This window comes from Sus scrofa, chromosome 3 (genome assembly GCF_000003025.6).
Source record: "Sus scrofa isolate TJ Tabasco breed Duroc chromosome 3, Sscrofa11.1, whole genome shotgun sequence".
NCBI lineage: Eukaryota > Metazoa > Chordata > Mammalia > Artiodactyla > Suidae > Sus > Sus scrofa.
Window position 1 is genome coordinate 9,846,893 of NC_010445.4, and position 26,400 is coordinate 9,873,292.

The 26,400-nt window shown below is 57.0% G+C and overlaps 1 protein-coding gene across 5 annotated transcripts; it reads right to left on the reverse strand.

Annotated features, from left to right (window-relative positions):
* Nucleotides 693-24,427, reverse strand: UPK3BL2 (uroplakin 3B like 2). Of its 5 annotated transcripts, none has more exons than XR_002342311.1 (9): nt 23,425-24,427; nt 21,388-21,540; nt 20,987-21,206; nt 20,376-20,452; nt 20,079-20,199; nt 11,798-11,977; nt 9,586-9,677; nt 5,812-5,876; nt 693-1,121 (listed from the first exon to the last, which is right to left on the reverse strand). XR_002342311.1 is itself a non-coding variant. In XM_021086285.1 (6 exons), exons 1-6 carry the CDS (start codon nt 24,098-24,100, stop codon nt 17,516-17,518), a joined length of 1,350 nt encoding a protein of 449 aa, XP_020941944.1. In that variant the 5' UTR covers nt 24,101-24,427; the 3' UTR covers nt 13,768-17,515. The 5 variants fall into 5 exon arrangements, 3 of the variants coding, with proteins under 3 accessions (XP_020941944.1, XP_013850950.1, XP_013850951.1); XR_002342312.1 differs by lacking the exon at nt 693-1,121 and adding an exon at nt 3,792-4,334; XM_021086285.1 differs by lacking the exons at nt 693-1,121; nt 5,812-5,876; nt 9,586-9,677; nt 11,798-11,977 and adding an exon at nt 13,768-17,618.

A 26,400-nucleotide genomic window follows, 5' to 3' on the forward strand; every position in this document is an offset into this window, starting at 1 on the left:
CAGCTGTCTCATTTATGCCTTTTTCATGCCCAGAGTGGGAACCTGGATGAGGGGCTCCGGTTCACAGAGAGGAAATTACTTGCTGGAGGTCACACAGCTGGCCCCGGGCCTACCCAGAACTCCATGCCCGACCGCAGGCCTTACTACTGGGGCATGATCCTTCTCCCAGTCTCTGCGCCCAAAGCCGAGTTTCTAGAATTGTTTCCCTTCCCAGATCTAGAGGTCACAGTACTGAGGCTGGCACAGTGGCAACTGGCCCTGGGCAATTGGCATCCCTGGAAGATATTTCCCTAAGCATAACTGCAGACCTGAGGCCCAGCCCCAGCACCGCCTCTCCCTTGCTGGGTGATGTTGGGTGGCTTCCGGAACCTCTCCAAGCTGGTTGCATCTCATTACCTGCAGAGAGGGCACAGTGACACCTGCCAAAGGCACCCAGGACACACTCTATGTGGGGATGCCTAGCACAGGTTCTGCTTTCTCTTACATTGTGTCTTCTCTGTATACTGCATGCACACTTTATGAAATTCGAAAACAACTGAAGGTTTACAGTGCTTTCAATGAAAAGTCAGTCTCCCCTCCCAGCCACACAAATTCCCTTCCCTGAGGCATCCGCTATTCTTTTTCAAAAGCAAGTTTTAATTGTAATTTTTATTTATTTATTTTTTTTAGTCACGCCTACAGCGTGCAGAAGTTCTGGGGCCAGAGATCAAACTCTTGCCATGGCAGTGACTGGAGCCATGGCAGTGACTGGAGCCATAGCAGTGACAACGCCAGATCCTTAACCTCCTGTGCTACCAGGGAACGCTGGCACCCATGGTTCTTGATTCCTACAACATCCTCTGAACAGTTTCTGCTTTCAGCGCATCAGCAGACAAATTTTTTTTCCTTTGATACACAAATAGGAGCTTAGTGGTTACATCCGGACTTTGAGCTATTGTATCTTTGAGAGCTGTGCACATCCGTACACAAAAAGCACCCCCGTTCTCGTTGCCATTTACCCAGTTTCATCCTGTGTGAGGCTACCATCCTTCATGTCTTTGATGTCCTCTGTTGATGGATGGGTAGGTTGTCACCATCATTTGCTTTCACCAAACAATAGCACGGCTCACACGTCATTTTGCCTGTGAGTACACAGAGCCAAGGATAAATTCCTAGAAATGGAATCCCTGGGCCAGAAGACATGTGCGGGTGGGACTTCCGTAGGCTTTGCCAAATTTCCTGCTGCAGTGGTTGTTCCAGTGTACACAGCCGCCAGCAGGCAGGAAAGTGCCAGCTCCCCCGTCCTGGCTAGCACGCTCGTTATCGGTCTGTGATCTTTGGCTAAGTGATCGGTGGGAACATAATTGTTTCTCCAGGTACATGGGGCTGTTTTTCCAGGTGGTTTATCAGGGCCGTCATCCGCCATCCTGGGTTACTGAGATCTGCCCTCTCTGCCTGGTCATCCCTCAGCCATGTGCCCCGCCCCTGAGTGTGGGTTGGGTCACTCGAGAGGAGTGAGAAGGAGCTTTGTTGGCTTCTTGGTAGATTAGGGGCTCACCGTCCCCCGCTCCCACTGGGGGTTGTACTGAGGTCTGGTTTGTGGGTGGGGGCAGAGATGGCCTCTGTCAAGGCTAGTGTTTGGGTGTTGCTGTAGGCTCTTCTCTGCCCCTAGCCTGGAGACACACAACAAAGCCGGGCCAGAGAAGCCCAGGCTGGGCTTCTTTTGTCTGCTTCAGGACTCAGTCCTTGCTTACCTCCAGTGCTAGGGAGCTTACTCCCTCCAAAACAGCTCTGTCCATCTTCAGACTATTCCAGCCCTGAGCAAGGCCTGGACACCCACCTCCTGAGCTGCCAGAGTGGCCCTTAGGGCCTAAGCTATCATTGTTCTCCCCAAAGCCTTCAGGCCTCTGAGCCCCAAGTCAGGCTCCTCTCCCCCTGACTCTGAATTCTAGATCCCACGCCAACCTGATCGGTGTCCCCGAGAGAGGCTTCACTTTCCTGTGCTTCCTGCTACACAGAACAGACATGAACAGAGAAAACCCTCCCTTCTTCTGGGTACTAGAGCTTTAATGATGCCATCCAAAATCCCTTAGCTTTGGGGGGCCACACCTCCCTGGTTTCTGGTTCCTGGTTTCTGACTAATTGAAATAGAAAAGGGTTCACTAGCGGCTACTGAGTGTGTCACAGATTCTCTGGGAGAGCCAGAGAAGCAGGCTCAAAGGCCACACCTAGCCAGGAACAATGCCCCAAATCACATGCCAGAAGTGGCTTGGTGCACACACCCTCACCGTTGTCCCCCTGGCCACACACCTCCTCTCAGGCCAACCCTGGATGCTGGGTGCTGCCACCACAGCTGCTACACAGCTGCCTCCCTGTATCACCACGGAGCTGGGAAAGCCGTGATGGCATTGCCAGCATCTGTGATGGGAGCAGGGGAGGCCCTGGACAGAGGGAGGGCGTTCGGGTGCTGGGCACCCCAAAGGGTGACAGTGATCCCTGCAGGGTCTTGAACTGCTCCATGTCGCACTCCAGATGATGTCCCTTTAGCACTCATGGGATTCCGCCTGGACTCCAGGCACCCACATCGTTTCTCATTTTGTTCTCATGACAGCCTGGGACTAGGTGCCGTCACCCAGCTTCCCTGAGGTTTCTGTGGTCCTGCAAACCTCCACTTCAGAAGGAGGGTCTCAGGCTGTTCCCGCCCTCCCTGCGAGGCCCTTCCCTCTGCACTGTCTGGTCTCTGGCCCTGCAGCCTCAGAGCACCGGGGCTCCTGGGTCGGAACAGGGTCGATCCAGAGGATTCAGCCAGGGAGGAGAGCCAAGCTTCCAGCATGTTCCCAGAAACCCACTCTCTGGAGAGGGGGTGAGTCAGAGGAGGGGAGCTCAGCCTGGCTCCACCATCAGTCTAGACCCGCCATCTGTGGCGGGGGGCTACGCAGGGGACCCCTTTCCTGAGCAGATTGATCACGGCTCTCTTTTCCTGTTTTCTTCTTGATTCAGTCATTCTTGCACTCCGGCATTCACTCAGCCATCTGCTTCTGCATTCAGCATTCACTGGCCCGTGCTGGGCACCGGGGATCCATGGGAAAACCAGCTGCCCTCAAGGGGTTCACATTTGAAGGGAAGAGATAGACATAGAAGAGCAGGTAGGTCTACAGCAGAGAAATGAATGAAGAATGAGGAGGAGGGAGGGGGCCTGGACCCTTCGAAGAGTAAGTGACACGTGAGCTGGGTCTCAAAGGATGTGCAGGATCTAGTCCAGGTGGGAAGGGAACCTCCCAGGGGAGGGGGCAGCCAGAGCAAAAAAAGTGTGCAGCCAGGAGTTCCCGTCATGGCGCAGTGGTTGACGAATCCGACTAGGAACCATGAGGTTGCGGGTTCGATCCCTGCCCTTGCTCAGTGGGTTAAGGATCCAGCGTTGCCGTGAGCTGTGGTGTAGGTTGCAGACGCGGCTCGGATCCCGCGTTGCTGTGGCTCTGGGGTAGGCTGGCAGTCTACAGCTCCGTTTAGACCCCTAGTCTGGGAACCTCCATATGCCACGGGAGCGGCCCAAGAAATGGCAAAAAGACCAAAAAAAAAAAAAAAAAAAAAAAAAAAAAAAAGTGTGCAGCCGTGGGAGTTCCTGTTGCGGCTCAGCAGTAAGGAGACTGGGCTAGTATCCATGACGATGCAGGTTCCATCCCTGGCCCTGCTCAATGGGTTAAGGATCCGGCATTGCCATGAGCTGTGGTGTAGGTCACAGACAAGGCTCAGATCCAGCATTGCTGTGGCCGTGGCATAGGTTGGCAGCCGATTCGACCGCTGGCCTGGGAACTTCCATGTGCTGCAGGTTCAGTCCTAAAAACAAAAGAAAACAAAACAAAACAGTGTGCAGGCTGGGGTGCTCTGGAAACATTCAAGAGGATGGAGGCTTTTGGTACCTGAGACCGGAAGGGCTGATGGGAACCAGCCAACGAAGGGCCTTGACGGTGGAGGGCAAAGCTTGGGTGTTTTCCTGGGCAGGGTTTGGAGCCAAATAGTGACATGGACACACCTGGTGCTGGAAATTCAGTAGGTTGACGTTTGGAAATGTTAGCATGTGGGTGTCCTTCCCCCCACCGGACCTTCCTGTGCCTCTAACCCACGTGGTCAGTTGAATGGAGTTCCCCTGCCCACATATTTTTAGGGACCCACAAAAATGTTTCCGTTTCTTTTTAGAATCAGAAGAAAAAATGGAGATGCTAGCAATGAATACCTAACAGTGAGTTCAGCCCGGATTGCATCTGTCTTTATACCCAAGTGGCCATAAGTAGAAGGTTTAAGATCTTGATCCACGCCAGCAAAAGTGTCCAAAGCTCGTGAAGGTCCCAGGGTCCCTGACACAGGACAGGAGGCAGCACGTGAGTTTCAAAGAATGTCTGTGAAATTCGTGGCAACTTAGTAACGTTGAAAGAAAGAGCGAATTGCGGATTCTGGGTTTTGGGGCATCAGAGGAGACTTGGAGGGGCCGAGAGGACCGACTACCCCTCCAGCCTCTGCCCGGGATGGATAAAGAGCCTTAGACAAAGGTGAGCCCCTGGGCGCTACCCCAGGGAGGGGGTCAGATCCAAATTGGCCGAGATGAAAAGTGAGCGTTGGATCAATGTTCCATTGAATAACAGGAAAATAAAACTGTATTTCTGGAGCTCCTGAGCTTGTGTCCTGCATGCCTTGCCCATCGCATAGAGTTGTTTTTGGACTTGCATGAGACAGGGCTCCACTCCACACCCCAATAAACATTTAAAAAGACACCCAGGAGTTCCTGTTGTGGCTCAGTGGTTAACGAACCTGATTCGTAATAGCTCTTATTGGACCTCTGGCCTGGGAACCTCCATATGCCATGGGTGAGGCCCTAAAAAGCCAAAAAAAAAAAAAAAAAAAAGAAAGACACCCAGTGCGGGGTGGGGGACATGGAGATAGTCACGGCACAAACTTCCAGTTATAAGAGAAGTAAGTCCTGGGAAGGTCGCGGGCAGCATGGTGACCAGTTAGCCGCTTTCAAATACACAGTACAGTGTTGTTGAGAGAGTAGATCTCAAAAGTCTTCGTCACAAGGAAAAAAATTGTAACCCTTCGTGGTGACAGATGTTAACTAAACTTACTGCAGGAGTCATTTCACAATATAGATCTCTATCAAATCATTAACCTGGAACAAACACCCTGTTGCGTGTCAATTATTATCTCAGTAAAACTGGAAAATAAAAAGGCACCCATGCCAGGTTCTCAAAAAATTAAAAATAGGGTTATCATAGGACCCAGCCATCCCACTTCTGGGTGTACATCCAGGAGAACTGAAAACAGGGTTTTGAAGAGGTATTTGCACACCCTTGTTCATTGCAGCATTTTTCACAGTTGCCAAGAGGTGGAAGCAATCTCAGTGTCCACTGATGGATACACGGATATATACACACAGCGGAATATGAATGAGCCTTTAAAAAGAAGGAAGACATTCAGGAGTTCCCATTGTGGCTCAGCAGGTTAAGAACCTGACATAGTGTCTGTGAGGATTCGGGTTTGATCCCTGGCCCCCCTCAGTGGGTTAAGGACCTGGCCTTGCCGCGAGCTGTGGTGTAGGTCGCAGATGCGGCGTGGATCCCGTGTTGCTGTGGCTGTGGTGGAGGCCGGCGGCTACAGCTCTGATTAGACCCCTAGCCTTCGAACCTCCATATGCTGTGGGTGCGGCCCTAGAAAGAAGGAAGGAAAGGGAAGGGAAGGGAGCCCAGACATTTGCTACGACATGAATTACCCCGGAGGACATTATGCTAAGTGAAATAAGCCAGTTACAGAAGGCACATAATGTGTAATTCTACTTACATGGGGTGTCTAGTGCAGTCACACTCAAAAACAGAATGTGGAGCAGTGGTTGCCAGGGTTCTAGCCTGAGAAGGGGAGACAGGGAGTGGTTATTTAATGGGTATAGGGTTTCAGTCTTGCAAGACGATAAACCTCTGAAGATCTGTTACACAGCAACATAAATACGCGTCATACTGTTGAACCGTACACCTAGAAATGATTACAATGACACGTTTATTTATTTATTTATTTTTGCTTTCCAGGGCCGAACCCACAGCATGTGGAGGTTCCCAGGCTAGAGGTTGAATCGGAGCTACCGCTGCCAGCCTACACCACAGCCACAGCAACATGGGATCCGAGCCCTGTCTGTGATCTACACCACAGCTCACGGCAGTGCTGGATCCCCAACCCACGGAGCAAGGCTGGGGATCAAACCTGCAACCTCATGGTTCCTAGTCAGATTTGTTTCCATTGTGCCACGACGGGAACGCCACAATGACACATTTTATGTTACATGTTTGTTTGTTTTAGGCAGAACTCAAGGCATATGGAAGTTCCCAGACCAGGGATCGAACCCTCACCACTGTTTCGACCTGTGTCGCAGCTGTGGCAGTCTTGGATGCTCAACCCGCTGGGCCACAAAGGACCCTCCAACAGGGTTTTGTTTTACAATTTACAAAATACAAATATATCCCAAATTATATGCATCTCTTTAGCTGTAAAAATATTTGAAAAGAATTTTATAACTTGGCCGTTGAAGCTCTTGGGTTCAAGGAACTCATTTGATTTGCTACAGGCTTTGACTGCTCCACAAATATCATGCATTCTTAGGAATCTTGCAGATCCTTCCAAGTGAGAAATATGTGACCTAAAATTGTTTTCATACACAGTGACACATCCTAAAACGCTAAATTTAACAACGGGCGAAGCTGATATCATGTTACATTTAGAAGAAATTTAAGTAAACATTTTGCTATTTAAAAATTTTTTGTGCGACTATATAGAAAATAGATAACTAACAAGGACCTGATGCCTAGCGTAGGGAACCCTACTCAGTGTTCTGTAATAACCTACATAAGAGTCTGAAAATGAATAGATGTATGTATAACTGAGTCACTTTGCTATATACCTAAAACTAACACATTATAAATCAACTATACACCAATATAAAATAAAATGAAAAATGAAACATCAACAGGGAGTTCCCATTGCAGCTCGGTGGTAATGAACCTGACTAGTATCCATGAGGATTCGGGTTCTATCCCTGGCCTCGCTCAGTGGGCTAAGGATCCAGCATTGCCACGAGCTGCAGTATAGGTTCCAGACCTGGCTCGGATCCCGCGATGCTGTGGCTGTGGTGTAGGCCAGCAGCTGCAGCTCCTATTTGACCCCTAGCCTAGGAACTTCCATATGCCGCAGGTGTGGCCCTAAAAAGCAAAAAATAAGAATTAAAAAATATATACATATATGTATTTTGAAGCCAGTGCCCTCCCCTTCCTCAGATCTCAAGGATTTTAATGAGCTGGATGCCCCATGTCCACAGGGCACCCTGGAGGAAAACTCTCCTTTCCCAGAGGACAGGCCCTCTTGTGCTGCCCTTCTCTCCTCCCCGCCTTGGTCAGCCCAGGCCAAGTGCCGGCCAAGGCCCAGGAGGAGACTTCTGGGAGGTGACCCTGGAGGACAGGGCCTCCAGGGCGGTGCTGTGAGTTAGAGAGAAAGCCAGAGAAAGTGGGCCAGAGGAAGAAGTAGGGCTGGGGCTGGAGCCAGTGGATGTGCTGAGGGCAGCCCCACGCGGAGGTCAGGGGGCCCAGCCATGGACCACGAATGGCAGGCACCAAGCTCTGGACTGAGCCCAGGGCCACAGGGAGCCCTGGCAGGGTCCTGGCCGAGTGACAGCAGTGTGTCAGGAAGTATGAACTGGCCAGTTGTGAGATGCCTAGAAGGGGCAGGCCGAGAAGCAGGCACAGGCCACGGCAGCACCAGATCCGAGCCGCACATCTTCAATCTACACCACAGCTTGCAGCAATGCCAGGTCCTTAACCCACTGAGCCACAATGGGAACTCCAAGGCCAGTGGGGTTCGGTCCCCAGCTTCCCCCTGCCCTGCCAATCCCAACACCTCTATCTGCCCCATTTAGACGGAGAGCATTAAATACAGTTTTAAAACTGAGGCCTGCAGTAAAGAGTTCAAATGCTGGCTCCACTACTAGAGCAGGACCTGCTGCGTGATTGTGGGCAACTAACTCAGCTTCTCTGGGCCTCATTTGGCTGATCTGTAAAGTGGGGCGATGGTGGGCACCCCACAGAGTGGTTATGAATGGAGCCTGTAGATGTCAGTAGACCTCAGGAGGCACAGATCTATGCTAAGAACGTCGGGGTCATCCCCTCAGTCCCCACAGGGGCCAGGGCCTGTTCCTGTCACCCCTTTTATGGACAGGAAGCCAGAGACCAAGCCCTACTATGTGCGGGCCATGCCTCAGCGCCCTGAATCCTCACCGCAACTCTGGAGTTACATCTGCTTTTTTTTTTTGCTTGTTAGGGCCGCAGCTGCCTGTGAAAGTTCCCAGGGTAGGGTCACAGCCACAGCCACACCAGATCCGAGCCGCATCTGTGACCTACACCACAGCTCATGGCAATGCTGGATCCTCAATCCACTGAGTGAGGCCAGGGCTCGAACCCGCATCCTCATGGATACTAGTCAGATTCATTAACCAATGAGGCACAACAGGAACTCCCACATCTGCTTTGGAGACAAGGAGCTGCAAGGTCACTCAGACGAAGTTACCCACTCCTAGCCCGCCCCCTCCCCTCCCCCGGGAGGACAGAGAAAAAGACCCTGCTTAGAGCAAAAGAGAAACAGGTGGGGAAAAAAAAACAGAAGCAGAGAGAGAGACAGACTGGAAGTCAGAAAAGGAAAAGTCAGAGACAGAGGGAACATTCTAGGCCCCAAGTGAGGTGGAGGCAGAATGAAGGGGAATGTCCCCCCTTCTCCCAAGGGAGCTCTTTTGTTGGGGGGGGTGGGCAGGTCCCTCAGGCCACGCCAAGGTGGCCAAGAATGGCTTTGGGCTGCAGCCTAGGTGGGCAGAGGCAGGCTGCTGATCCATGTCCCTGAGGTGCCCGGGGGGTCCCAACAGTGAGGGAGCGGGGCTGCCTGAGTCCCCTTTCTCTGCGGTCTCCCCAGAGCTGTAGTCACCTAAGCCCCTCAGCCCCAGCCCCACAGATGAAAGCTGCCCCTTTGCAAAGTGGGAAACAGGCAAGAGAAAACCCAGGGGTCCTGGGTGTTGAAACATCAAGGCTGAGAGGCCAGCATCTTGGGCCCAGATCTCTGCCCTGGTCTTGGGAGCAATCAAGGGCACCCTCTTCTTGTGGAGGGTAGAGATATTCCCAGGGGGCTTCCTGGAAGAGGTGGCACCAGGCTGGACCTGAAGAAGTAGGGCTGGGGCCGGGAGGTGGGGGCCAAGGGGCCAGCACAGCTTTCCAGACAATCCTGAGCAGAGACGATCCAGGGCTGGGGGGAGAGGGGGGTGTGATTCCAAGGAGACCCTGGCCGAGGCTCTCCCCACTCCAAGGCGGGGGACAGGGCTTGGCATGGGGCCAGCACAGCCGCAGCCAGAATATAAACCTGCTGTGGCTTCTGGCGCCACCACCTCCCCACTCCAGCTTGGCACAGGACCCTGGCTGGGCTGACAGGAACCAGAAGCCTTGGAGCCACGGGGGTGGGGGCAGGACATGGAGGCGGCTCCTGGTTCCCAGCCTGACTTCTGCTCAGAGGGGCTCCTGCTCACCCTTCGCTCACCTGCTCAGAGCGCTCCTCCTCGGACACCAATGTCTCCGCTTTCACAGCTGCGGGCGCCCGGTGTGCATTACTGAGTTCAAACTCGTACTGCGCTGCAAGACAGGCCAAGAAATCGAGAGGCGAGTTGCTGGCATGAGGAATAGAGGCCATTTGCAAAGCCAGCAGACCGAGAAGTGTCCTAGAGAACCATCTTCCCCAAGTCGAGCTTTTTTTTTGTTTGTTTTCTAAGGCCACACCGGCGGCATATGGAGGTTCCCAGGCCAGGGGTCGAACTGGAGCTACGGCTGCCGGCCTACACCACAGCCACACCAGATCCGAGCCGCGTCTGCGACGTACACCACAGCTCGTGGCAATGCCGGGTCCTTAACCCACTGAGTGAGGCCAGGGATCGAATTGCGTCCTCATGGATGCTCCCCAGATTTGTTTCCGCTGTGCCATGACAGGGACGCCCAAGTCAGATTTCTTTTATACTAAACGGGAGGGGCGGTGGCGGGGGTAAAATTCTGGTTCCGGCCCGACTCGGAGGGGAGGGGTTCGTTTCTTCCTTCTGCGGCCCTTCACAGGTGGGCCTGGTCAGGAGGTTTCCTGGGAGCTAAACAGGATTTTTTAGCTTAACGCTCACTGCCTGGGAGGCAGGGTTCCCAGAGGTGGGCCATTGTGTGTAACAATAGCTTATAGGCAACATCCCTTTAGTGGTTAATTTCTAATAGAGTACAGAAATTCTTCAGTAATTTTTTTTTTTTTTTTGGCTGCCCCTCAGCAAATGGAGTTCCAGGGTAGGGATCCGATCCAAACCTCAGGTGCAACCTAAGCCAAATCCTTAACCCACTCTGCTGGGCTGGGAATTGAACCTGCAGCCCAGGGCTCCCAAGATGCCGCCAATCCTGTTGCACTACAGCAGGAACTGCAGGTTCTTCCCTATCACATGGGCACTTGGGACGCTGGTCTCTGGGTGCCCTCTAGCCTTCACCTCACTGGGGTGCCTTAGCCACCCCCAGCAGGGTCCCCAGTGTCCCTCCTAGCGCTTCTGCTTCTGCTCTGCTGGGGACCTTCTGTGTGACTGTCTCTTCTCTCCCCTGCTGGACCCCACACAGCCTCTTTCAGACCCATGACTCTGGCCTGAGCCTGCGTGAGAGGCAGCCAGGCTGACAGTGTGCTCAGGACAGGGGGGACCAGGCCTCCCAGGACAGCAGACAGCTCCCCACACCCTAAGCTCCGGGGCGTCAGAGGCCTCTGTTCCCGCTGTGGCTGCAGCAGCACACAGTGCCGGCCGCCTGCTGAATAAACATGGGCTCCCTTTCTTACAGTGAAGCCCACCGATGGATCTTTACACATGAAACCTGAGAAACCATCACTCAGATCAAGATCTAAAACATTTGGGAGTTCTTTTGTGACACGATGGGTTAAGGAGCCAGCATTGTCGCTGCAGTGGCAAAGGTCACTGCTGCGGAATGAGTTTGATCGCTTGCCCTGGGACTTCTACATGCTGTTGGCGTGGCCAAAAAAGTTTTTTTCTTTTTCGTTTTGGCTGCCCCACAGCATGTGGAGTTCCCCGGCTAGGGATCTAATCTGAGCTGCAGTCGTGACCCAAGCCGCAGCTGTGGCGAGGCCAGACTCTTAACCCAGTGTGCTGGGCTGGGGATCACACCTGCGTCCCAGCGCTCCCAAGACACCGCTGGTCCTGTCGTGCCACAGCAGGAACTTCCAAAATAAATTTTGTTTTGTAATTTAAAAGCAGGAGCTCCCATTGTGGCTCAGCAGGTTAAGGACCTCTGTGAGGATGATCGGGTTAAGGGCTGCGGCGTCTCTGTGAGGATGTGGGTTAGAGCCCTGGCTTCGCTCAGTGGGTTAAGGATCTAGCATTGCTGTGGCTGTGGGCTAGGCCTCAGCTGCAGCTTCAAATCATCTCCTCGCCCGGGAACTTGCACAAGCTGCAGGTGCAGCAGTAAAAACATGCAGCTTCAATTCATCTCCTCACCCGGAAACTTGCACAAGCTGCAGGTGCAGCAGTAAAAACAAACACAGAAACATTTTAAATTAAAATTAGAAAGATCTAGAACATTTGCTGCCCCACAAGGCTTCCTTCTGTGCCCCAATCCAGGGACAACCTCTCCCTCCATTTGATCTCTCTATGGATGGGGTCACACAGGGTCAATTCCTCTGCGTCACGCTTCTCTCCCCCAGTGTAATAACCTCCAGGACCGTCACTCACGTGGTTGCCTGGTCAGCCATCCACACTTCGTCATTGCTGAATAGTGTTCCACTGTGTCAATGGAGCTCCCATGATGCATTTCACCCGTGGATGGACGCCTGTATTGTGTCCAGTTTGGGTCTGTCACGAATAGTGCTGCTATGAGCGTTCTTGCTTCTTTTTTCTTTTTTAGAGCGGCACCTGTGGGGTATGGAAGTTCCTGGACTACGAGTTGAATCAGGGCTGCAGCTGCCAGCCTACGCCACAGCCACAGCCATGCCAGATCTGAGCCACGTCTGCGACCTAAGCAACGCCAGATCCTTAACCCACTGAGCAAGGGCAGGGATCGAACCCACATCCTCACAGAGACAACCCTGGGTTCTTAACCTGCTGAGCCACGATGGGAACTCAGGTTTTGTTTTGTTTTGTTTTCTCTTTTATATGACTCCTGCTGGACGAGGACACCCATTTCTCTCTGGAGGGGAAATGCTGTGAATGAAACGTCTGGGTCTCAGGGGCAACAGGGGAACACTGTCTCCTAAGCAGGTCAGTTCTTACTGTCTCTCCGTGGGCATGTCTCCCCTGTCCCCAGCCTCTCCCCCCACCTCTCTCCAGTGGCCCAGGAGCAGAAACTCCAGATACTTCAGTCTGGTTTGGGAGGCTGGACAGCTCTCCTGGCCTCATGCCCACCACCCTGTGGCCCATGGGCGGTTCTCACAGTGGAAGTGCCTGCTGGGTTGGTCAGCAAAGAAGGAGCTCTTTCCCCGGAGGGCACAGGACTTCCTTCCTGCAGGCAGGATGCACTTCAAGACTGTCTCCTTGAACCTGTCCCTCTGTCTCGGCCACCTTCCCCCCCGCCATAGGACAGGGGCTGTGGCCAAGCTGTTTCTGCCCCAGTGCAGCTCACAGCCCCGGGAGGATGGCCGGCAGCTGGGGGTGCCCGACAGGTGGGGTGGGCAAAGACAGCCCTGAGACCAAGGTCCCCACCTTGGGGACTGAGCCTGGAGGTCTAGTCTACCTGCCCTTTTTTTTTTTTTTTTTTTTGGTCTTTTTAGGGCCGCACCCACGGCATATGGAGGTTCCCAGGCTAAGGGTTGAATTGGAGCTGTGGCTCCTGGTCTACACCACAGCCATAGCCACGCAGGATCTGGGTCACGTCTGCGACCCACACCACAGCTCACAGCAACGCCAGATCCTTCACCCACTGAGCAAGGCCAGGGATAGAACCCCCATCCTCATGGATACTAGTTGGGTTCTTAACCCACAGAGCCATGATGGGAACTCCAGCCTGCAGCTTCTCACCACTCGGGGGCACTCCTACAGGCTTGGCATGCCTCCGGGTCCAGGTGGACTAAGAACCTGTTCTTCCCTCTGCCTCGGCTTTGATTTAAGGCAGGCCAGCTGGGACAATGTCCCGGCCAGCCATGGCCACATGGGCTGCCCTTCCCAGGCCCTGCGAGTCCGCCTCCCAAACAACCCAGGCTGGAGCAGGTCCATGGTGGGAACAAAAGGGGTCTCCTGGCCGCTTGAGGCCAAGAAGACCTCTGGTCAGTGTCTGTGACATTCTCGGAGATGCCTCAGGGGCCCAGTGGCTGCGCGGAGGGGCCGAGCCACGGCCCTGCGGCGGCAGGTGAGCATCCCTGTGACCAGAGATGCTGTCGCCCGTCCTGCTCTTGGCCCTCAGCCCAGACTCAGGTTCCCCTCTTCCCAGAAGTCCATCCCCCTTGAGTGGTGTTACGTGCTTAGCTGCCATTAACCTCCTGAACCTTCCAGAAAGGAGTGGAAACACCTGGCCTCATCTCCCACAGAGGAAGCTGGGGGCAGGAGTGGGAGAAGGACAGAGGACCCCCCTGGCCGCTGCCTGGATCAGAGGCAGGGGTCGGGGAGCTGTGCAGCCCTGCCTCCCCCTCAAGGGCCCTGCAGCCCCCTCCCCTCCCCTCCAGCGGAGTTCTGACCCCCCCACCCCCGGCCCCAGCCCAGCCCCCGCTGGATTCCCAGGTGGTACTTGCCCCGTCTGCATGGCTTCATCTGCGAAATGGGGCTAATCCCGGGATTGCCCAAGGACTTGAGGGCTCATGGGTGTGAACTATCCAGGCCTGTTCCTGGTGCCCAGTAGGGGCTGGACAAGGGTCAGCCCCTCCTCTGAGTCACGGAGCCTCTGTGTGCAGCCTTCACTGGGTGGTGGGGGATTGGCCAGGGGGTCTGAGTCTCCCCATCTCTGTTTCCACTGCTCCCCATCTATCTCACTCCCTTCAGCCCTGGTCCTGGGGATGGATGGGGAGCCAGCTTTGTGGGTGGCCAGGAGATATGCTCCGAGTCCTTGAGATTCAGAGCAGACAAGTACTTGCAGGGGGAGTTCCCTGGTGGCTCAGAGGGCTAAGGACCTGGCATTCGTCACTGCAGTGGCTTGGGTCACTGCTGTGGCCCGAGTTTGATCAGGAAATTCTGTGTGTCTCAGACACAGTAAAAAAAAAAAACCCAAAACAAACCAAAACAAAAAACTTGCAGTGGAAGGAAGTCACAGGTGGCCACAAAGTTGCTCAAAGTGACACTGGAGCTGGGCTTGAAGACCAGGAGGATTTGGGCTCCAGGTGAAGGGGGTGGGAGGTGGGAACAGCAGCAGGAGGACAAAAGGAATGGCATTTGTGAGCCCTGAGCCATCAGGATGTCACCAGGACCTGACCTCGGGCCTGACTCTGGGCAGCTCAATCCCCCCTCCCCGCCCCGCAACAAGCAACAACGCCCCTGTAAGTCCCCATCCCCAGTGCCCCCGCGGTCTCCAGGGGCACCAGGGACACCCAGTGGGTCCTGGGAGGGGAGAAGGCCACGCCCTCCGCCTGGACCGTCCTCCTGCCGGGGGCCTCCAGATGCAGTGGCCAGTGCTCTGGAGAGACCCCGCCCTCAGGTCACACCCTTGCAGCTTTGCCCCCCAGGCGGGAAAGTGCCCCAGGGAGCGGAGGCTGACGGGGGGTCAGACCTGGAAGCAGCCCCCCCCCCCAGACTTCAGACCAGCTGGGCCTTCCTTTCCCGGGGCCTCGCAGCGCCCCTGCCTGCCTAGGTCTGCACCCTTCTGGGTGAGCCAGCGTTCCCAGGGGAGCCCCAGCTCCATGCCAAGGAGGGGGTCCAGGTACCCACTGCGGGGACAGGGGGCCACAGGCAGCAGGGACAGCCGGTGTCTGGAGGGGAGCCGGGGCATGGAGGGGGGAGCCTGGAGCAGGAGGGCCCCTGGAGATCCCCCTCTAAAGCTGCCGGTTGGGGTGACGGCTATGAACTGGTCCCCGTTCCCAACACACATCCTCTTTCTCCCTCTTCTTTCTGCTTCATGTGCGCCCTTTTCCCTGCCATGCCTGAACCTGGAGCAGAAGCCAGCTTTTGTGATTTTCTTTGTGTTTACTGAGAAATGCTCATGCCCATCTCGGGGCCGGCTCAGAAGGCGTCCCCCCCCCCCGGAAGTGAGAGAGTTCCCATGGCCTGCCGGAGTTAAAAATAGAGACAAAAGATGAGTGAGAGGCAGAGAAGCACAAGAGGGGGACACAGAGAGAGGGAGGGAGAGAGAGAGGAGAGGGAGCCAGAGAAACAGGGCAGAGAGAGGCAGCGGGTTACAACGGGTCCTCTGCCCTGATCTGTTTGTCCACGTGTCAGGCTGACATCTGATGGCGTGGGGCCCGTTGGGCATCACTTCATGGCTCAAAGCCATCATCCCTGAGTCTGTTTTCCCAGGTTTGTGCACCCAAGAGCCGGAGTGCGGAGCAGGTCGGCATCCTGCACCCACTCCCAGGGGTCAATGTCACCCCACCTGCCCCTGCCCCGGCAGTGGTGTCAGCATCTCCATTCTGTAACAGCCCCCTCATCATCTGTGCAAGCCTGGCTCCTGCTGATGCAGGGCTGGCCCCCAGGGCCAGGACCGCAGTCAGTGACTGCCCGAGTGTGGGAGTGGATGAGTGAGGGAACAGGGAGGGACCGAGCCACTGCCCATCTCCTCCGTCCTGTTTGTGCATGAGAAGGCTGAGCAGGGTCGGGCAGGGTGCTGGCCTGTGGCTGGGACACAGACCCTCCCAGGGCCCTGGCAGCATCCCGCATGGCTCTCCCTGAGAGCAGGTCCCGTGACACTTCTCTGGAGCCCCCTCTGCTCCATAGGGATCACGGTCAGCAGCTTTATGGGGCCAGCCGCCCTGGCTCGGGCCTTCCCCTCCAGCCGGTCCTGGACTCCCAGGCCTCAGAAGAGCACAGGGAATCAGGCGCAGGCACGGCTGAGGCTCCTCTGGGAGCCTGGGGGCAGGGGGATGGGGACATTCCACCCACACCGTGGGCAGGTCCCAAGAAGCTGGCTTAAACTTTGTGGCCAGGCTGTATGTACCTGTCGCACAAAGTGGTGCATGTCCCTTGCAGGGGCCTGTTGTTGGGGACAGAGGTTGAATGGGATCTTTTCCAGAACTCGGCTTGGGGGCTGGAGCACCAGGGAACCAGGAAGGGGGCTTGGGGCTGGGGGCGACGCTCCGTTTGGCTGTGGGGTGGCAGGGTGGCCTGAGGGGCCTCTGGGATACCTGGACAGAGGCAGCCGGGATCCCCGTCCTCCACGGCTTGGGGATCAGCTCCCAGAGCCGCCTGCCCACCCCTACCCCGCCCGACCTTGTGCAGCCTTCTGTCTGGGACAGGAATTTGTGGCCCCCTGTCTCTGGTCTCGGGACCACAAGGGTGAGGGAGGGTCTAATTTCACAGGATTGGCACGAGGGCGGCCTGTGCCCCCTCCGTGATGTGATATAATTAGAAATACAGGAGTTCCCACTGTGGCACAGTGGGTTAAGGATCAGCTTTGTCGTAGCTGGGGCATAGGATTGGATTCAATCTGTGGCCCAGGAACTTCCATGTGCCATGGGTGTGGCTGAAAAAGGGAAAGAAAGAGAGAAAGAAAGAGAAAGAGACATGTTTAGTCTTCGTCCCAGCTCCTGGCACAGAGCCCTTAAAACCCTTGGGGTTTTCTGAGTCCCGGGGTGAGAGGATCATCTTTTGTTTTCCATAAGGCGCCCATTTCCACCATAGGTGTTTATGATCACGAGGTCACTCCTGATGCCCCCCTCAATAGCTTTTGGCTAGAACCAACCATTTGACTAAAAGGCTGGAACTTCCAGTGTGACCCCCCACCCCACGAGCAATCTCCAGGGAGGGCCCTGGGGCTGGAGATTGAGTTCCGTCATCAATGGCCTGGGATTCCATCAGTCCTGCCTCTGGGACAGAACCTCTGGCAAGGCCACGGGGTTGGGAGAACTTCCCACAGAGCGGCTGGGCGGGTGGCGCACCCAGAGAGGGCGTGAAACTCGGCACCCCCTCCCCAGCCCTCGCCCTGTGCCTCTCCTCTGCTCTTCCCGAGCTGCGGCCCGTATCTGAATCCAGTAACAGTAAGCGAAGTGCTTGCCGAGCTCTGGGAGCTGCTCTCGCAAAGCGTAGCATCTGGGGAGGAGGGGACGGGAACCCCCATTCGTAAGCACGTTGAACAGAGGTGTGGGTGCCCCGGGCTGGCTGCTGGCATGAGGCGGGGGCGGTCTTGCGGGCTGAGTCCTTTACCCACAGGCTGTGCACCGACTCCAGGGAGTTAGGTCAGAACTGAAATCAATGGTGGAGACGCAGCTGGTGGCCAGAGCGCTGGAGGATTGGTTGGTAGGAAAAGAGCCCACACCTGTGGTGTCTGAAGTGCCGTGAGTGAAAGACAGATCATAGCACCAAGTCCATTCTCGGCCTTTCTCAGTCCTGCTCTGGGCCCAGGAGGCTGGCACATGGACCACACCACACAGACCCCCTGCCCTCCCGGCTCTGGTTAGGAGGGGTCCGTGGAGGCACCAGCATCCTGTCAGAAGGCCAGAGGAGAAGGGTCGGGGTCTTTAGCCCCGGCTCCCTCCCTTTAAAGCCCCCTGCTCCTGCCAGGCAGCCCCTTGCCCATGGCTCCTGCTCAGTGGCTCTGGAAACACCCCCGCCCTTCAGGGCCTGGAGCACTCATGGCCCCATCAGCGCCCCAGGTTCCCTTCATATGCTGCCCGCACCTTTGTCAAAGCTCTCAACCGCCCTCTTAGACTGCGTGCCATCTGTTTCCTGCCGGTGCCCGACCTATACAGGGTGTTGGTGGAGTGCCGGGCTGTAGAGTCACCCAGTTTGGCCCTCGCTTTACACGAAGGGAAAATTGAGGCCCAGAGAGGGTAAGTGATTTGTCCAGGGTCAGCCAGCCCCAGGGGCAGGGCTCACGGCTGATCTGAAAAGGGCATGGAGAGGTCAAGGCTGAGCTGGGCAAAGGCTGGGCGCCCCCTGCCCCCCTGCCCCTCCCAGGCTGGTCCCGAGAGCATCTCCTTCACAGCAGGAGCCGGATATGTCTGCACCAGCTTAATAAACCCATTAGGGCCACTCGCACCACCCAGACATGGGCATCCGGGCACCCAGCCAGTGCCCTCCCTCCCTGCCCCCTGCCCCAGAGGGCGAGGCCCTCCACGTCACAAGGGGTGGCTCCCAGCCTCCCTGCTGCTCCTCACCCGCCCTCCAGCCACCCAACCTGCCCACCCGGTAGTCCCAGTGGCTTCCAGGCCTTCGTACACGTGGTTGCCCCCGCCTGGGTCCCCTTCCCGGGCCCACCTGGCACAGTGTGGCCCCTTCTCCAAGCTGCACCTCCCCAGAAGCCTCCTCCAGCAGCCCCTCCACCTCCTCCCCCAGCTCCCCTCTCCTCTCCCCACAGCTGTGGGTGACTTGAGGCTGAAACCTTGCCCGGCTCATCTCTGGCCCTGGGGGCCCTGCCCGGAGTGGGGCTGATGATGACAAATGTGCGGGGCCCTGGACCAAGTTCGGGGCCAGAGTCAGCTCTGGGCTGAGCTCCCCCACCCCCGTGATCCACCCCCAGAAGCTCTAGGTCCTCCAGTGGGTGGGAAAGAGGCCACAGGGAGGAGGCTGGGGGGAGGGGCTGCAAGTGCTGTGATCACCTCCTCGGCTTTGCCGTCACCTTCTCGGCTTAGCCCAGCGAGGCCACAGGAATCAGCCTCACTTGACAGACAGGGCCATTGAGGCCAGAGGAGAGGCTGGCCCTGCCCTGAGGGCTCAGTTGGCCTAGGACCCTGGGCTCCAACACGATGCTGCATTCTCCTGAGAACCCAAGAGGAGCCGGGGACAGGGGTGCAGTGACACAGCCATGCAAGGGGCTGTTGGGGACATTTATTTCTGGGGGTCAGGCCCAAGCGTACGGCTAAGGACATCCTTCCTCCCCCTTATGTGGAAACACTCTCTCCCAGGGCTCGGAAGCAGCAGGGCCGGCCCCCAGCCCAGGCTCTGCCACCTGGCCTGGGGGGAGGCTGAGGGGCAGAAGGGGGGAAGCCCTCAGGAGCCCCCCTCGGCTGGAGGGCTGAACGTGTGGTGGGTGTTATATCTTCTCACGCGCACCAACTCCCCTGGGTCCGAGATGGGCGTGCTCCCGCGGGTGTCATAGCTTGTGGGGCGGGGCGTGGGGGGGTGGAGAGGGAGAGACCCGTGAACACAGGCCCTGAGGGAAGTCCGGCGGCTGCTGCCTGGAGCTGGGCGCTCTAGTCCCCCACGCCTCGCCAATCCAGCTTGCCTCCCCGCCCCGCCCTTGGTCCTCCCCCGCCCCCCTGCCCCCCTCCCCCGCCCACCCCCCAGGATGCCCCCAAAGCATCGTCTGCGTTTCCCCTGCTCCAAACAGCCATGGGCTCCCTCTGGCCTTGGGATACAGCCCTTTTCCTTAGCTGGGAATCTGGACCCCGGCCTTGCCTGTGAGGCTTCTGCCCCAGACCCTCCCCACCTTCTTCCCTTCCCCTCCTCCCCAGATCCTCCCCAGGGACCAGATGTCCCCTTTCCTCTAGGAAACCTTGTGGACACCCCCTTCCCACCAGGCCCCAGCATCTGAGCTCTGAACGAAGTCTGGAGGCAAAGCTCGGTGCTTACACTAAAGGTAATTCACCTCCACCTGGAGGGACCCATCTCTGTCCCCTGCCCACAGTTCCAGCTCTTGCCACCAGGGGGCAGATGGTGCACACGCAGAAAGCCCCACCCCCCACCGCCGCCCCCGGGTGTCAGGCCGAGGGAGGGAGGGGGAGGGGTAATGCACACACACCCAACATACACACGGGTTCTGGAACCCTGGGGAGCCCTTGATCAATGACTGTTACCCTTATTTGGCCTTCAAGGAAAATCCTTCCCGCTGGGCTAGCAAGTGGGAGCTGGGCTGGGGGCCTGGGCTGCAGGCAGGAGCAGGGAGAGAGGCGGCCCAGATCCGGGACCCGGCCCGCCCAGGGCAGTCTCCAGCCTGTCCACTCACCAAGTGTAAATGAGCAGGGCGAGGAGGGCGGTGAGGAGGACGGCCAGCAGGACCGACAGGATGGCAATGATGACCACGGCGCCCGCACTCTGGGACCCAGGAGCCACCAGGAGTGCCTCGGCTAAGGGGGGTGAGGGGAGAAGGGAGGAAAGAGGGCTGACCTGAGAAGGGGGTCCCGGAACAGCCTCCAAACCAACCACCTCACCCCCTCCGGGCTGGGGCATCCTCCCAGCACCCCTTGCCCGGTCTTCAGAAGCCCCCAGCCCTGGTGTTTGACCTACACCCTTGGCCCCATACCTTGCTGCAGGCGGGTCTCACTGGACCACTCTGTCTCAGCCACGGGCCCCCGGTCACTCATCACCAGGAACTTCACTCTGAACAGGAGACCCAGCATGAGGGTGGGGGTGCCCAGGACCTGAAACCCCAGCCCTGGTGTGTGTCAGTCTGGCCCCTTGACTCCCAGGGCCTGGCAGGGGGCAGGGGACAGCCCGGAATGACAAGCACAGCTTAGAGTCCAGCCCAGCTGTGACTCCCATCCCAGCTGCGACATTTCCCAGCTGCGTGGCCTTGGGAGCCTGTGTCCTCACTTGGGAATGTGTGTGGATGGACCAGACCCCCCAGCACAGAACATCAGTGGGTGAAGCCCAGAATGGGGGGAGATGGGCTGGGACCCACTCCGCCTGGATGGGGAGAGGCTGCCCGCGTGGTCTGTAGGGGAGGAGGGGGGCCCTCTGTCCAAGAAAACAGGAGAATTCACTCCAGCCTCTCTGACCCCGGCCCCTTGTCCCCTTGGCAGAAGTGGAGCCCAAAATGCAGGCAGCCAGCTGGAAGCTGCCCCAAGGATTCTGGGTGCCCCCCCACCCCTCTGGATGCCAGCAGGAAACCCCCACCCCAGCCTGGCTGCTCACCGGTAGGGGCCCGGGCCGGGCAGCGGGTGGTTGCAGCACCTTGTCCTCGGGGAGCAGCGGGTATCGTTGCCAACACGGAGGACCTGGAGCTGGTGGCTGGGTGGGCCGCCTGGGTAGAGTGCCCGGTTGGCCCTCAGTGTGAGATAGTAGCCCCTCTGGGGGAGGTCGGCGGGGACTGGGGTGTCCTCCATCCTCTGTGGGGCAGTGAAGTTCTGGGTGGCTGAGGGTGGCACCGTGGGTCAGAAGGTGGGGGCTGCATGGGCAGGGCTCCACGCCATCCTGCCAGACAGCCCTCCGGCCACATCCCCACTCCCCCCCATACCTGCTTCTCCCCTCAAGCCTGCCCCCCATTTCACAGAGGGTAAAGCCAGCCTGTCCCCCCACTCCCTAGCTGCACCCACCGTTGCTGTGGGCCACCACCAGCCAGATGGCATCAAAGTCAGAGATGTTGAGGTGACTGAACTGGCCCCTTGGCTGGTCCAGTGTGAGGGTGGACTGGGTGAGTCTCCCTGCCAGGGTGGCGCTCGAGAGCTGGGGCACATAGTTGATGCGCTCTGGGGTGGGCAGGGCAGAGAAAAGGGGCTCAACAGGATGCCCGAGGCCTACAGCCTTGTCTGGGTGGGGGGCCATGGTCCTGGAAGCCCCCATCTGAGGGGGAGTGAGGGCTTTTCCTGGGGACTCTGCTCAGGTGTGAATCAGGAGCGCTCCACGGCATCCCTGCATCCAGCCCCTGGGCCTGGCTGGGAGCCTCTTCGGGGCGGGCACCATGGGAAGCCACGGGGAGGCCTTGCCCCCTGAGTCCCTGGGGTCTCAGTGCCGGTCAGGGCCCGGGAAGGAGGCAAATGGAGGCACAGGAGCCTCCCGCCCCCGCCAGCTGCAGGCGCAGTTCTTCTGGGGAGGGTCTCTTAGGTCTTGTTGGGGAGTGACTCAGATTTGGGGAGGTCTGAGCCCAAGCCTGAGCTCTAGGCTGGACTCAATTCCCACTACTCACAGTCCTACCTTGAGCGGCTCACTACTCACTACTCACCACTGACTACCCCCACTGACTACCCCCACTCACTACCCCCACTCACTACCCACCACTCACTACCCACCACTCACTACCCCCACTCACTACCCACCACTGACTATCCCCACTCACTACCCACCACTCACTACCCCCACTCACTACCCACCACTCACTACCCACCACTCACTACCCCCACTCACTACCCACTACTCACTACCCACCACTCACTACCCCCCACTACTCCCTACCCACCACCCTGAACTCTGACATTCTCCGGGCCTCAGCCCCCACTTCTCAGCCCCCCCAGCCTCACCCACTTGACCCAGGTTTGTTTGCTTGATGAGGTAAATGAATGACTTGGGGGTGTGGTAACACAGGAAGGTTCTCGCCAAGACCCCAGGCCACGACGTGGCCTCCGGGAAGCATCCTGGCTCCTCCTTCCCCATTCTGTGCTCAGTACCTCCCGCAAGGCTCCCTGCCCTTCTGGAACCTGATCCCTCTCAGCCCTGCAGCTGGACAGCTTGGAACCTCTGACTCCTCCCAACTCTAATGCTGAGGCCCTGGGCACACTCTAGCCTCAGACCCAGGAGAGCAGCAGGTGAGGCGGGCTTTACAGAAATCTCCAGAACCCACTACCACTTTCAGTTTAGTTCAGTATGATTCATCTCCATTTAATTCTGCTCAGCACCCAGAGTTCAGGGCTGGAACTCCTCTCTCAATGCTCCCAACTCTAATGTGGAGGCCCTGGGCACACTGCACACAGCAGGCACTTAATGTTTGCTTAATGAGAGGAAAGGCATGGAGCAAAAGAGATGTGGGGTGGGGGGCCGCAACTCTAAGTCCCTCCAGTATAAGAGCCCGAAAGTAAACGATGCCGGCATCCCTCTTTGGAGAGCTTCCTTTCGGGGAAAGTCTCATCCGTGAGGACTTCTTTTTTTTAATGACCGCACCCACGGCAGGTGGAAGTTCCCGGCCAGAGACTGGATCCGAGAGGCAGCTGCGACAACACCGGATCCTTTAACCCGCTGCACCCGGTTGGGAATTGAACCCACCCCTCCACAGCAACCCAAGCTGCTGCAGTTGGTCCTTAACCCATGGTGCCCCAGCGGAAACAGCCCTGAAGACTTCTTCAAACCTCTCCTGGGGACAGGAAGGAGGGGAGGAGGCGAGCCATCTGGTGGGAACTGGGCTCAGGAGTGGGGCAGGGGGTGAGGAGCCCAAAGAGAAGGAGGAAGCACTCCCCACTCCCCTGCCTTGGGGTGAGGGAACTGAGGGGACGGCTGTCTGTCTTGTGGCCTCTTCTGATGGGCTGTCTCCCTGTCCCACCTGAGACCCAGTCCCCTTACCCAGGGCTGGAGAGGCAGCTGGGCAGTGGGGTCGTCCTCTGAAGCCCGGGGCACAGTGGGCACCCGCCCCACCCCTCACTCACCCAGGCCCGTGCCCAGCTGGAGGCAGGTCAGCAGCAGCAACGGTGGCATCAGCAGCAGAGACTGTCCCCTACTGAGCCCCATGGCCAGGCAAAATGTCCAATTGTCTGTCTGTCTGAGGGTCTGTCTGCAGCATCCACAGCCCCAGAGGCTCCACTGTCTGTGCTGGGCTTGGGGAGACTGCTTCTGGCACCTCCTGCCGCCCCTCCCAGGTGCCCCCTTCTCCCAAACAACTGGTTGGACAGGTTTGGGGGCAGAATCTGCTGGCCCCAAGGATTTGGCATCGCCAGGGAGGGGTCTGAACAGAACAATTAACTGCAGCTGCCTGAAGAGCTGGGACACCCCACCCCTTCTCCAGGAGGGCCTGGCCAGGGAGGGGCCGCCAAGGAGGAGGCAGCGCTGGGGTCCCGGCAGCCCCGTGACAGTCCTGCTACACCTCATGGGTTTTCCTTGTCCAAACAGTCCCCCAACCTGGCAACCAGGGCTTCCCCGCACCCCGCTCCCGCTGCCCCTGTGTGGAAGGGAGCTACCCTCATTTCCCAGATGAGGCATACAGAGGGGAAGATCATCCGGCCAGGGCAGACCGGAAGGGGGGTCACCCCTAAAAGCGAGCTTGGGGGCACGCCCTGCTGTCCCCGTGCTGCCAGTCCCTGGGAAGGGGCTTCCCCATCCTCCCATCCTCCTTATCCAGGTGACCGCCCTCTCTCCTGCATCTCCGACCACCTCCCACCTGGACCGAAGCAGCAGCCCCTCAGCCCCGCCACACCTGCCCAGAGCCACCCTCCTAAAGCACAAACGCTTTGAGGGAGCGCTTAAATTGTTTTAAACAATTCGCTATAAATATTCTTTAGTGATTCTAATGCATTTGCTGTCTATCATCTAATATACGATGTACTGGATCGCCAGCCCACCTGTACTCCCTTTCTTTCCAAAAAGACTGAACGCTGTGCAAATTTTTTGTGGCGGATGAACTTCGACAAAGGAAGTGATTCCTATCAACACTATGTTATTACCTGGTAGATCTTTGGCGACGAAGTGCTAGCAGATAGTTCCAGACGTTTCAAGACTGACCATGACTGTATGTCACCAGTGCGCTGGGGGTGACAGGACAGGCTTCAGAGGCAGGTCATCCTTTAGCCACGGGACGTGGAGGTCGAACAGGCAGAGGTGGAGCAGGTATGGGGGCCTTTGAGAGGGCGTGGCCAGTGCTGCTGGGCCCGGATGCAGAAGACACCAGGGGTCCAAGTGGGGCCCAGGCTGCAAGTCCTGGGCACACCCAGCCCTGGAAAAGCTTCTTTATCTCCCCAGCCTGTCATTAAAGAAGTGGGCACACCTGGGGACATGGAACGCCTATAGAACAATGAATGCCATGCACACCTACATTCAACAATTTTTTTTTTTTCTGATCACATTGCAATATGTGAACGTTCCCCGACCAGGGATCGAACCCACGCCACAGCAGCATCCCAGGCTGCTGCAGTGACAATACTAGATCCTTCACCCACTGAGCTATGAGAGAACCCCCGACGGTTGTTAACATTTTGCTATATTTTCACTCAAGCCTCTCCCTCCCAGATATGTATATATATTTGATATATTATTTTTATATATAAAATATATACTTTATGTTGTGAGCCACAAGGGAAGTACAATATATGTTTTCATATAATACATATTAATAAGTATATAGATTTACTGTTATCCTCTTGCTTTTTATCTTTGCAAAGACTGATGGATGAAAGCAGACACAGCGACATGGGAAGAGCTTCATCCTTTTGAAAGTACAGTCTGGCTCATCGACTCCTTCTTAGAAACCCAGAAGCGGGCAGAGCAGGCATTCTTACTACTGATCTCATTATCCAGCTGAGAAAACCGGCCCCCACAGGGAGAGAAACCGGCAGCCCCGCGGACGGACGGACGCGGACGCGGACGCGGCCGGCCCTGGCCGCGGGAGGTCCGCGGCGGGGCTGGAAATCAAGCCTGCGTCTTCTGAAACCCAGGCAGGACGCCCTCTCTCTCTTTGCGTCTGTGTTTCACGGAGGGGCTGCAGGAGCAAAGGTTTACGTGTTTCCTTCTCGGTTGGCGGCATCCGTCCTTACGGCTCCGCACGAGATCCTGCTTTTATTTGTTTTTTTTATATTCTCTCTTCGTGCCCATCTCTACCCCCCTCCTGCCCTCCCCCGCAGGCACCCGCCCTCCTGGGTTTGGCAGGTGCCTTGTATCTTACTCAGGCTGCCCTGATAGAGACTGCGGCCTTTGTCTGCGGGACCCAGCACACGGAGCAGCCTTTGTTCCCTGAAATAACTCCAGGGTGATAAAGGTGAAATGGATGTCTTTTGCTTTTTCTAACCATCCCCTTTCAACCATACCTGAGTGATTTCTGAAAGCCCCTAGATAACCGCAGGAAGGGGGCTGGTTGCCAAGGGAACCCGCCGTATGATTAGAGGGTTAGACCTTTGGGTGGGCGGTGTCGCTCCTACCTGTGGGGAGGGGAGAGGGGCTGGAGGTTGAATCATCAACAGCCAATGGGTTAATCAATCACCGCTACGTGATGAAGCCTTCACAAAAACCTCAAACACTGGAAAAAACCTAAAATGCTGAAAAATCAGTTCTTGCCCTCCTGATCTGAAATGCCATTTTTATTACATGCCACAGACGTAGGCAATCCTCAGTGCTCCCTCCCAGTGTGATCTGGGACAAGGTCACATTTGTACCGGGGTGTCCATAGCCACAGTCCACCTGGGGCTCCAGCAGGCTCCCTTTGGCCCCCCAGGCCCAGGTGTGGGGGCTCCTTCTCGAGCCTCAGGGCTTGAGGAGCCACCCCCTGGCCCTGCACTCGACCTGGGGCTGCTGCAGGTGACCCGGCGTGAATGGAGTGGAGCCAGGATGCCCAGGTGCTGCGGCGCTCTGGGGGAGGGGGGAGACCCACCAGCCCTGGGGGATAGTCTCCTCCCAAAGAGCTACCTTGCCGTGTAGCT

Coding starts and splice junctions, on each gene's coding strand:
- UPK3BL2 (XM_013995496.2), bottom strand. CDS start 24,100: ATGGGAGGATGGGGAAGCCCCTTCCCAGGGACTGGCAGCACGGGGACA. Junction 21,207..21,387: donor GGTGGTGGCCCACAGCAACG/GTGGGTGCAGCT, acceptor TGCCACCCTCAG/CCACCCAGAACTTCACTGCC. Junction 20,453..20,986: donor CCCGGCCCGGGCCCCTACCG/GTGAGCAGCCAG, acceptor TCTCCTGTTCAG/AGTGAAGTTCCTGGTGATGA.